The sequence below is a fragment of the Apis dorsata genome, unplaced genomic scaffold (genome assembly GCF_000469605.1).
Source record: "Apis dorsata unplaced genomic scaffold, Apis dorsata 1.3 scaffold_1184, whole genome shotgun sequence".
Lineage (NCBI taxonomy): Eukaryota > Metazoa > Arthropoda > Insecta > Hymenoptera > Apidae > Apis > Apis dorsata.
Window position 1 is genome coordinate 18,157 of NW_006264281.1, and position 11,542 is coordinate 29,698.

Consider the following 11,542-nt stretch of genomic DNA (forward strand, 5'->3'; position numbering starts at 1 on the left):
TTTAATAATATATTTTTATAAATACATAAAAAATAAAATTTGTATTATATTTATTATTTATATGATTTTAAATTTTAATTCGAATTGCATATATATTTTTGTTGTTAAAATAAAAATAAATAAACCAAAATTAATAATAATTTCTATATAAAATATCGATTTCAAAATAATATTGCTTTTTCAAGGGAGTTAAAATATTAAGATACGTCACTGTTTTATGCGTTTTATGAACTGTCACTGTTTGTCAATTTGATATTGGTTAGTCTTTTACAAAGTATGTGAAATCACGTGTGCTGAAAAAAACCAATAACAGAATGATTTGCACTCATAATATTCATTTATTGTCATGACATATACGATTAATGATGTTTCTATCACATGGGAGCAAAGTTAATATCGATTATAAAGCACGATTGGAACACAAATTATATCTGGTATGTTTCTTAATGAATGGAGGTTAATCATTCAATTCCCTCATATGATGGATCTTGATTTTAGATAGAAGATTATATATATATATACATATACATATAATCTTCATATGATATTTTATTATTCTACATATGTATATAATGATATATATGAATGAAAAAATCTATCAAATATTTAATATTTTTTTTTATTCATTTTTTTATTATTTTATTAATATTGATTTAATGATTTTATTGATTAAAAAAAAATTCAGTGTTAAAAAAATATAAAAATATTGTTAATAATAAAATATGTAAAGATCATAATCATTTATTATAGGCCAGAGAAAATCCAGAACCAATATTTGATGTCTCTGAATGTGCTTTAAAACATGTACCCTCTGGTATTTATTCATTATGTAAAGTATTTAGAAAAAAGGTATTATGGATGCATAATAACAAGTTAACTTCACTTTCTGGTGGAGGTGCCTTAAGCGATTTGTCATTACTTGTTATATTAGATATTCATGGAAATGAATTTACTCATTTACCATCTGATATAATGTGTCTTGCTTCTCTCAAGGTATATGTTATTTCAATATTTAATTATTGAAATATGTCATATAAATTAAATCTATTTGAAATTCAAAAAAAAATTATTTTTTAATCATATTATATATTTTAGGAACTTTATTTACAAGACAACAATATACGAAAACTGCCAAATGAAATAGTACATTTAAACAAATTAAATATTTTAAATGTTGCAAAAAACAATTTAAAGCAATTGCCAGAAGCAATGGGAAATTTAAAACAACTTTCTATATTGGATATTAGTCAAAATAAATCTCTTCGTAAGCTTCCTAAATCTTTGGGTTATGTACAACAACTAGCACAATTAAATATTGATGGGTTAAATCTATTATATCCTCCTCAAGATATTTTAAATGGTGGCACAATAGTAATTATAGCATTTCTAGCAAATGAAAGTGGTATTGAATATTCACCGGAAGATTCTATTTCTGATACTGATTTATCAAGAAATATAAATTCTGAGAATGTGCAAGGGGTATATCAGAATAAAAATAATGATGTACAGGTATCATGTGTTATATAGGATTATGAACTTGATGTTGCACTTTTAAAATGTGTCTTAAATGTTTTGATTTTTACTTTTAGGCAGCATTACAGAAGCTAGAAAAAATGAAGGCATGTGGATGCTTGTTTTATTTTAGCATGCTTCCAAATATATTTCACTGCATATTTACTATTGTTTATGTGAAATTTAATTTTTATTCATAAAATACTTATTATATGTTTAAGCAGTTTAAAAGCAAAAATTAATTTATATATTTATATTGCTATAATATGTTTAAAAATGCTTAATTTTGCTTATATCATTTTAAAACAAATATTTTTATAATATTTTAATAAATAAAAACTAATTTACAATTTAAATAATTAATTTTATTTTATAGGAACATCGCCAAAATGCATTATTGGAGGTTGAAAAAAACATCAAACAACAACAAGAATATGAAATCGAAATTCAATCAATGTTAAAAGAACATAAAAAAAAGGTATTTGAGATTGCAACTATTGTTTTACAAATAGCACTTTTTATTTTCATATAAAAAAATTTATTACAATTGCTAGCATTAAAATATCTTTATTTCTAGTTGTTGCAAGATCTTGTTTTGCAGCAAACTCAATTACAACATGAATTAGAAAAAGTACAACAAGAAAAAGATTCTAACAGAGCACGTCTACTTTCCTACATTTACAATGGTATAATTAAAATATTTTATTATATTAATTTTAATTAATAATAAAATATAAATATTTATTATTACTAAAATATTATAATAAAGTTATAATAGCTACTAATAAAAATAAAATTTAAATTTAAAAAAAGTTTTTTACATATAAATTTTTAAATATTAAAACTCTTTGTTAACTTAATTAATAAATATTAACTTATAAATATTTTTTAGCTGAAAAAGAAGCAGACAAGGTTATCAAAGAATTTTTAAGAAATAGCGAAGAGGAAAGACAAACACAAGCTGAATTATTAGAACAGGAAAAACAAGAAGAAATACAATTGTTATCTTCTTGTCACACAGAACAATTCATGTTCCGTACAAAAGATACTCTTTGTTAGTATTAAATATCTAAAACAATAGACACATATATATATAATTCATTATATAATTATATATAACTTTTTATATTTATTTATATGATTTTAATAGTGTCAATGGAAAAATTACTTGAAGAAGAACTTCATAGAACCAAGAAATTGGAAGAACATAGTAAATATAGAGATTATACAGCACAATCTTTGCTCACATTGTTAGTAACATAGTGATAATATTTTATACAAAAATATAAATATATTTAATATCTAACAAATATTTCAGAGAAGTAAGGAATAATGATCATTTAGCACAAATAATGCAAGATCAAGAAAAAAATAGAAAAAATTTAATCGATACATTAAGACAAGATGAAGTCTTACAAAAAGCTGCTGTTGCAGCATTGCTAGAACGTAGTGATGCACGTTATTGGAGTATTATGCAACAAGTCAATTTAGTACAATCGCAATTAGCTGCTCTTACAAACATTGAACTAGAGAGGAGAAAATTAGAAATTAATCAACAACTTGTATGTAATATTTCTAGTTATTTATATACATTCGTAGCTTTCTGTTAAAATTTTTAACAGAAATTAAAATTTTTTTATTATTTTATACTAAATAGAATGAAATAGCTCAAAAAAGAGTAGCTTTGAGTGCTATTCTAATGAATTTATTAGAACAACAAAAAAATAGAAGAGATCAACTTCTAAAAACAATTAATAGTATAGAACAACAACGTTGTATTATTGTAAGTATAAATTTAAATATTGTTTTGATTTTTTTATAATAATTTTATAAAAATTTATTTTTGAAGAATTCTAGAAGAAAAAGTCAATTTTGGTTAATGCAATATCAATCTTTAATGGAAACACGACCTCAGGGTTTATTGGAAATGCTAGAACCAATGTTAGTACGACATGTTGCAATAGCAGGTGCATTGCATTGTTTGCCATTCCTAGCTTCTTTACCATCATTACTTCCAAATCTTAGTGATGAACAATTAAAAACTGTATGTAAAATATTTAAAAATTTTTACTTTTATTATATATTATCACACTTTTTAATTATATATTTAATATTTTAGATTGGAATACATTCTGAAAACGATCGTATTGCTATAAGACTTGCAGTTGAAAATTATTTAGCAGAATTAAAACTTAACGAATCTACACCCTCTGCACCACCAGAAGAAGCTTGTACAAGTTCTAATTATCAAGAATATAATACTATTCAGAATATTAATACTGCCGAATGTGTAATTTGCCTTGATTTACAAGTAAAAAAAATTTTCATTTTATTTAAAAGATCTTTATATTCATTAAAATTATATTATCATTTCTTGAGAATCTCTTACTTTTCTTACAGTGTGAAGTAATTTTTCTACCATGTGGGCACCTTTGTTGTTGTTCAGGTTGTGCAAATATGATTTCTTCAGATTGTCCAATGTGTAGAAGTGTGATAGAACATAAAATTCACATTTTAAAGCCTTAAAATATGAATAATGTTTTTTGTAAATAATTCTATTTAGATCATTTGTCTTTCAGAATTTCTATTTCGTTAATGATAATACGAATAATTTATTATTTAAGAATTATAATATGTATAGTACATATCTATATACTTCAAATATTTCCATTTACAAGAAAAATATTTCATAATATGTATAGAATTTATCAAATGAGATTATTTTAATATACCTTTTCCATTGATTAATTGATTTAATTAATATTTAATGTTTGATTTTTTGTATAATTATAATTATTATTGAACAAAAATTTTAAAAAACAAACAATTTTTATTTATATATATGTGAAAATTGTTTAATTTTACTATTATTTTTTCAATAATAATGATGTTTTATAGAAATGAGATTATATATAAAAATTACATTTAAAATAGATAAAAATTATTTTTTTTATTATTATTCAATATATAAATAATAATAAGATATTAAATATTTAGAGAAGAAGAAATAAAATGAGGATTTAAATTTATTAATTTAACTATAAATAATTTTTATATAAAATGGACTGGCATATCTGTAAATATATCTGTAAATATAATAGTCTTATAAGTAAAATTATAATTTTAATCCATTATAACAATTGAGAGTTAATAATACAAAAAAAAGGAAAAATTAAGTAAGCTTTTATAAATTGTGTGTTTATAAAAAAATTGTTTTTATAAAAATTCATTTTTCAAGTATAGTATATCTTAAAGATATTAATAATTGAAATATTTACATTTTATTAAAATATATATACTCTTTGAGCAAACATTGTTAAAATAAAAATTAAATAAAATAAATAAAACAAATAAAAGAAGATTTAAAAAGAAACAATTTTTTTGAAAACTAATGTAATCTTTAATGAAGATTTAAAATATTTAAAACATTTAAATTTTTTATATTAATATATTTTATTTAATTTATTTTATAATAATAAATAGAATGTGACAAAATTTATTAGATTTATATAATAATTCTGTAAAATATGTGTATACATCTTTTTTTACATATTATAATTTATATAATATGTAACTTAATACATATCAAAAAACCATAACTTCTCTTCCACCATCTTCCTCTTCTATTATATCATCTTCATCCTTTTTCTGTTGTTTTTTTTTAGATGTTGCATCTTTCTTTTCTTTTTGAGCTTTACGAAAATTTTCTAATGATTCTTGAAGTGGATCAACAAATTCATCAAATTCTATATCATTCATTGCTTGAATAACATCCTGACCACTTATTGTTTTACGATTTCCTTTTTTAGCAATTATATTTGCAGATGATGTTAAATATAATATAAAAATTGATGATGCTTTTGCTACTGCAGTTCTAGCATCTTTAGCAATTGTAACTCCTTCTGGTAATGCCTCTTTTATAATTCTTGTTACAACTGCATTTGGTAAATTAAGATCTTCCAATCTTTCTGCCATCTGACGTTTTTATTTATTTATTCTGTAGAAACACATTAATGTCAACCATAAAATATATAAAAAAACGAATTATTAATTAAAAGTACATATAAATTCTAAGGTTATGATGTAATATAAACAAAGAATATTAATAATAGTAAAAAACTATGAATTAACTTACTTGGTTTTACAAACGTTAAAACGTTAAAATTAATTGATGTAATAAAAGTTATATTAAAATAAAGATAACAAATTTCGATACAATGTCTTCTTATTTCCCGCCAATATGTTCACATATATATTAATAAATAAAATATAATACAAATATATATATATCACATGAAGAAAAAGCAATAAATCACAAATACATGAAATCTATATTAACATCTATAGCATTAAATTTAAATCATTAATATTAACAATATTTTTAGTTGCTTTGAAATAATATAACACATGAACAACATCAAAATTTTTTACTTACAACACCATCTACTGCAGAGAAATTAAAAATAAAATTTCAAATATTAAATCATAGATTAGATATAAAATAGATCATCCAATGCATTTTGTATCATATAATTTGCATGCCTCTATTCTAATATCATATTATTAATTTAGATTAAGATAATACATTATTGAGATAAAAAAAAATTGTAATAAAAATATAGAAATAATTAGTTCGTCTTTGATATAAGAATTATAATTATGACCAATCTTAAATCTAAAATTAGATTTAATATAGAACTATTATTGTTTTTATACAAGAATCTCAAAGGATAAGATCTATATTTTTAATATTGAAAATTAAAATTTATTATAATTTTGAAAGAAAAATGATGAAAATATGTTATGATAAGTATCATATATCAAAAATAAATATAAGAATTGATTCTCAGCGCCATTTCTTAAGTATTAGAAATATTTCTGTAAAATAAATAAAAAAAAAAGAATTGAAGATCAGCGCCATCTCGCATTTGGATTTTCAAAGCTTCGATTTGTTATTAGTATAGTAGAAGATACAAGGAAGTATATTAATTTATGTGACGTTACAGATAGGAAGACCGCATCTAAAAAAATGTTACTTTCCTTGTTTATAATATCACGGTAATTCGTATACCTCTTTGCATATTCTGTTATGCTAGTAATGAGTTGGAGCTTCGATAATCCAAACGCGAGATGGCGCTGATTGTCAAAACTTTTTTTCGATTCTTGTTTGATTTATGAACAAAATATATTTTCATTAAATATTTATATCATTTAAGAAAGAAAAACAATAAATAAATTATAATTTAAACTTATTTATATGAAAAAGGATAATAATATAAAAAGAAATAATAAAAGAAAAATTCATAAAGAAATAAATTTATTTTTAAAAAAATGTGTTATATTTATAGTAAATATACTATTATATAATACAATATATTCTTAAATTAATTCATAAATATGCATAAATAAAATTAATTTTATATTAAAAATAAATTTTTTTAATTATTTATTTTTTAAAACTACTTTTTAAAACTATTTTTTAAAACTATAAAAATAAAATATTTTTTTTTAATATAAATTCATTCAAAACATATTCATTTATTATTATTACATTTCAGGTTGAGAAAAAGCTATTAATTTTATATTAATATATTAAAAATCATTAAAAAATAATAAAAAAATAAAAATATATGTATTTAATATTTATATAAATTTATTATATAAATTTATATTATATAATATTACAGAGAAAAAATATTGACAATTTATGATTTTTAAGATTTAAGATTTAAGATTGTTAATCAATATCTTATGTAAAGAAAATAATAAAATTATCAAAATTATTTTTTAAATGTATTCTGCAATTCAAATAAAAAAGTAAATAATGAAAGAGAGATAAAAAATAAAAATATAGAGAGATATAATATTAAAGTATTGAGAGATATAGAGAAAAAAATATTGGTGATCTATTCATATTCTGATCATATCCTTTATTTTTTCTTAGTATTTACTATTATGTATATTTATTAAACTAGAAACTATCTCGTGATTATAAGCAAAATAAAATGTCAATTACATATTTTCTTTTTTAAGACAATATTTTAGTTTTTAATATAAAAAATATAGATATTCTAAAATTTACAAATCTTTAGAATGATCTCACAAAATAATATAATCTGATATACAGTTTTGACTATTCAATTATAACGATGGAATTTAAACAAACAAAAGTCTGACTAAATAACAAAAGAAATAGAAAAAATTTGTGAAACATCTATCAAAAAAATTATGCTATTTGTCAAATCAATTCATTCACTATTTATAATCTTATAACATGCAGTTAACTAAGTACACGTAATATCGATAAAGTTGGAAATGATACTAAAATGGTAAGACTACTAGAGACCTCAAAGATATTCACATACAATGTAAAATGACACATACATTGATAAATTAATCTAACACATTTAAATCGTGTAGAACGAAAAATCTATTGTCTGTATGGTGGTTCGATAACAGTCATTCAATACAGAAATAATTCTGAAATTAATTATTTCATTACTGACAATCATCAAATCTGACGAAAATCAAATTAAGACACCATTCGGAAAAAAATGTCAAAAATTGAAGAAGGAAATCTTCATATACGACAAGCTGAGAAAAGGTATTGTTAATACAAGATGACAAGTCGTATAAAATTATGTCAACAATTAATCTAGTTTTTGTCAATTTTTTTATATGAAATCGATAATATATATTTTTTATAGTATAAAAATAATTTCATTTTTATCGATCCATCTATTCAAATAAAATAAATCTATATTATAGCTTGAAAACATCACTATTAAAATGGAGACCTGATTTCGAAGTTGCGGCTGACGAATATACAAGTGCAGGTAAAATATATTAGATATAATACATATAACTTAAAGTAATATGTAAAATAAAACATTCTGATAACTGATATAATGTTATATAAATAACATGTTTTCTGTTATTTGTTCTAGCAACTTGCTTTAGAATAGCAAAATCTTATCAACAATGTAAAGATTGCTTAATGAAAGCTTCTGATTGTTATAAAGAAAATAGATCGTATCCTTTCTTTTAAACAAAATTTTATTTCTTGTATTTAAATGTACAGCATGAATTATATAACATGATTACAAATCTAATAATTTTTAAATTATTTATTGTATAAAAAAACATATTAAAATTGGATTGTATAAATGGAAATATAACATTTTTTTTATAAATAAATAAATAGACATATAGAAATCATCTTTTTTTTTAGTAGAATCATGTAATTTTTAATATTGATCTAATTCTTTATAGTATAAATAATTTTCAATGAAAAAAACAAATTCATTGAAAGAAAAGAAATGTTCCTTTATCTTGTTTTTTATTAATAATAAATATATATAATAAATAAATAGTTTTTTATGAGAAATAACTATTATTGATTAATGTATAATATTATAAAAAAATATATTTTCTATTTAAAAAAAAACAAAATTGATTTTTATATATTCTTTATATGTTTACTTGCAAGAAATTGATAACATTAAATTATATTTCCATTTATATTATATAATTTTTTTTTTATAAAATTGTTTATTATACAGGTAATAATTTACAAGATAATTAAAATAATCATTTTATATGACTCATAATATGATTTTGAATTTGTTTTATATATTTATGTTTTTATGTTATTTATGTTTTTAAAATATTTATTCTTTAACATTACTGCACAAAAGATGGTTTCATGCTGCAAAGTAAGTTTTTTAAATTTTTAATGATATATTTTATAAAAAAAAATTTGATTTATTATATATTATAAATCAATATATATAATTATAGGAGTATTGAACAAGCTACTTTAATTTGCAAAGAAATGGGAAATCTTACAGAAGTTTCAAAATTAGCACACAGTGCTTGCTCTTTATACTTGATGCATGGGTCACCTGAATCAGGTGCAACTGTACTTGATAAAGGAGGAAAAATGATAGAAGCTACTCAACCACAAGAGGCACTAGACTTATTTAAACGTGCTGCTAGTATTGTTATGGTAAGATATTTATAATTTATTTTTAATAGTATTTTTAATAATTTTTTAATAATATTTTTAATAATAAAAATTATATTAACATATTTTTTAATGAAGGGTGAAGATAGTCCACGTCAAGCAGCAGAATATATGAGCAAAGTGGCAAGATTATTAGTAAAACTACAAATGTATGATGAAGCAGCAGATGCAATCCGTAGAGAAATTGGAATGCATCAACAAACAGATCATACACCATCTGTTGGTAGATTAACAGTAGCATTAGTCTTAGTACAATTAGCTCGAGGTGATCAAGTAGCTGCTGAAAAAGCTTTCAAAGAATGGGGAAATTATTGTGAAGCACCTGAGGTTAAATCATATCTTTTAGAAATTTTAAGTTTTTTTTGATTAAAATTTTTATATTTATTTTTATTTATTTCTGTTTATTTTTAGATCAATACATTAGAAATGTTATTACAAGCATATGACAATGAAGATGCAGATGCTGCAAGAGCAGCCTTAAATAACCCTTTTATTAAACACATGGATGTTGAATATGCTAAACTTGCTAGAGGTTTACCTTTGCCACAACAAGAATATGCAATACCTCCTCCAGGAGTAAGAGCTAATGCAGCAGAATCATATACATCTCCTAATGCATCAAAATTAATGGAAGAAACTACAAGTGAAGTTCAAGTAAAGAATAAATTTTTCTATTTATTAATTTATTTTTATTCATATATATATATTACAATAAAAGTCTTCAATATATATTTATATATTATATTCTAGAACATGAGTATTAAAGAATCTGAGGATGCTCCAAAAACATCATCAGAAGATACTATTGAAAAAGAACAAACACAAGCAGCATTTTCAAAAAATGTAAATAATGATGAAGAAGATGAATATGAAGGACTATGTTGATTATGCATTCTTATTAAAATTGATAATTTATATCTCAAAATATAAACAAAATTTATTTTGTAAAAGGTACTATATCATTTTAATTCAAATATATATATATATATATAAAATCTACTCTATGTATAATGTTCAAAAATATTCTTTGTAGATATAAAATATGCCTGCAAGAATATTTATATATAATATATGAGAATTACATATAAAAGAATTCATATATAATTATAAATGTTAAATCTTGTTAAATCATTTAATGCATATTTATTAGCTTACTAAAAAAATTAAAAAAAAAATTATATTCTTAAAAAATATATCTAAAAATGTGATGCTTCTAATATTATAAAAAATTTTATTTATTTAAAATATTTAAATTACATTCTATAAGTATATTTTTTCTTGTATTACAAAGAATTCTAACAAGAAATAAATATGTAATATATATATATATATTTATGTTTAATAGAATGTTTGTAAGAATATAATCCTTAAAAAATACAGTTTGCATATTGATATTAGCTTTGTAAACATATTTTTTAGCACTTTCAGAATATATATATTGCAAATTTTAAGTCAATAAAAATGTATAAAACACATATATTTTAATAATTTTATGTTAATAAACTGTAAAAATATTCATAGAAAAATAAATTGTTATTGCAAATATATAATATTTAATATTATATTTAAATATAATATTTAATTTATTATTGTGTAACATTTATTATTTTCAATATCAAAATTAATTTTTTATGAAAAATATATTTGTGAAATAGATTATAAAATTGAAAGTGTTTAATTAAATGCATTTAGATCAAAAAAAAAGAGGTTATGGATATCAAATTTTATATAGATACAATATATTTTTTTTTTACTTACGAATTTTATCTTCTAAAGCCAGCCACTGTTTTCCTCTGTGATATGTTCTCAAATACTAAGAAGTATCAACACAATATTTTTTTTTACACACACATAAATTTTTAAATAATTTCTTTCACTTATTGGTTTTAAAAGATTGCCATAAAATATCAGTTATTACTACATATTGTAATTCATGATTATATAAAAACAGAAATCACATAAGATATTCGAAAAGACATATAAATTTATATATATATATATATA

At 20.8% G+C, this 11,542-nt stretch overlaps 4 protein-coding genes across 6 annotated transcripts in view; 2 read left to right on the forward strand and 2 right to left on the reverse strand.

Annotated features, from left to right (window-relative positions):
• Positions 1-11,486, reverse strand: part of LOC102681263 (uncharacterized protein C1orf112 homolog) — a 26,333-nt gene extending 14,847 nt beyond the window's left edge. Inside the window, exon 1 of the mRNA XM_006624935.2 lies at positions 11,297-11,486. The gene's annotated coding sequence lies outside the window, so the exon portion shown is untranslated. The remainder of the gene's footprint in view (positions 1-11,296) is intronic.
• LOC102680725 (E3 ubiquitin-protein ligase LRSAM1-like) lies at positions 214-4,065 on the forward strand. Of its 2 annotated transcripts, XM_006624930.2 has the most exons (13): positions 214-434; positions 751-993; positions 1,096-1,509; positions 1,590-1,619; positions 1,889-1,990; positions 2,090-2,198; positions 2,405-2,566; positions 2,663-2,762; positions 2,831-3,074; positions 3,170-3,295; positions 3,362-3,556; positions 3,632-3,823; positions 3,913-4,065. In XM_006624930.2, exons 1-13 carry the CDS (start codon positions 363-365, stop codon positions 4,036-4,038), a joined length of 2,115 nt encoding a protein of 704 aa, XP_006624993.1. In that variant the 5' UTR covers positions 214-362; the 3' UTR covers positions 4,039-4,065. The 2 variants fall into 2 exon arrangements, with proteins under 2 accessions (XP_006624993.1, XP_006624994.1); XM_006624931.2 differs by lacking the exon at positions 1,590-1,619.
• Positions 4,944-5,966, reverse strand: LOC102680592 (DNA polymerase epsilon subunit 3). Of its 2 annotated transcripts, none has more exons than XM_031514785.1 (2): positions 5,948-5,966; positions 4,944-5,509 (listed from the first exon to the last, which is right to left on the reverse strand). In XM_031514785.1, exon 2 carries the CDS (start codon positions 5,485-5,487, stop codon positions 5,098-5,100), a length of 390 nt encoding a protein of 129 aa, XP_031370645.1. In that variant the 5' UTR covers positions 5,488-5,509; positions 5,948-5,966; the 3' UTR covers positions 4,944-5,097. The 2 variants fall into 2 exon arrangements, with proteins under 2 accessions (XP_031370645.1, XP_006624992.1); XM_006624929.2 differs by lacking the exon at positions 5,948-5,966 and adding an exon at positions 5,648-5,926.
• LOC102671428 overlaps positions 7,889-11,542 on the forward strand; it is an 8,003-nt gene continuing 4,349 nt past the window's right edge. Inside the window, exons 1-8 of the mRNA XM_031514782.1 lie at positions 7,889-8,116; positions 8,281-8,348; positions 8,460-8,544; positions 9,210-9,227; positions 9,313-9,520; positions 9,617-9,865; positions 9,950-10,192; positions 10,289-10,420. Of these exons, the coding sequence (XP_031370642.1) occupies positions 8,067-8,116; positions 8,281-8,348; positions 8,460-8,544; positions 9,210-9,227; positions 9,313-9,520; positions 9,617-9,865; positions 9,950-10,192; positions 10,289-10,420 (1,053 nt within the window). The 5' untranslated portion in view covers positions 7,889-8,066. The remainder of the gene's footprint in view (positions 8,117-8,280; positions 8,349-8,459; positions 8,545-9,209; positions 9,228-9,312; positions 9,521-9,616; positions 9,866-9,949; positions 10,193-10,288; positions 10,421-11,542) is intronic.

Excerpts from the sequence above, each read along its gene's own strand:
- LOC102680725 (XM_006624930.2), top strand. The coding sequence starts at position 363 with ATGATGTTTCTATCACATGGGAGCAAAGTTAATATCGATTATAAAGCA. Across the intron at positions 1,620-1,888 it reads AGAAGCTAGAAAAAATGAAG|GAACATCGCCAAAATGCATT; the intron begins GCATGTGGATGC and ends TTTATTTTATAG. Across the intron at positions 3,824-3,912 it reads TAATTTGCCTTGATTTACAA|TGTGAAGTAATTTTTCTACC; the intron begins GTAAAAAAAATT and ends CTTTTCTTACAG.
- LOC102680592 (XM_031514785.1), bottom strand. The coding sequence starts at position 5,487 with ATGGCAGAAAGATTGGAAGATCTTAATTTACCAAATGCAGTTGTAACA.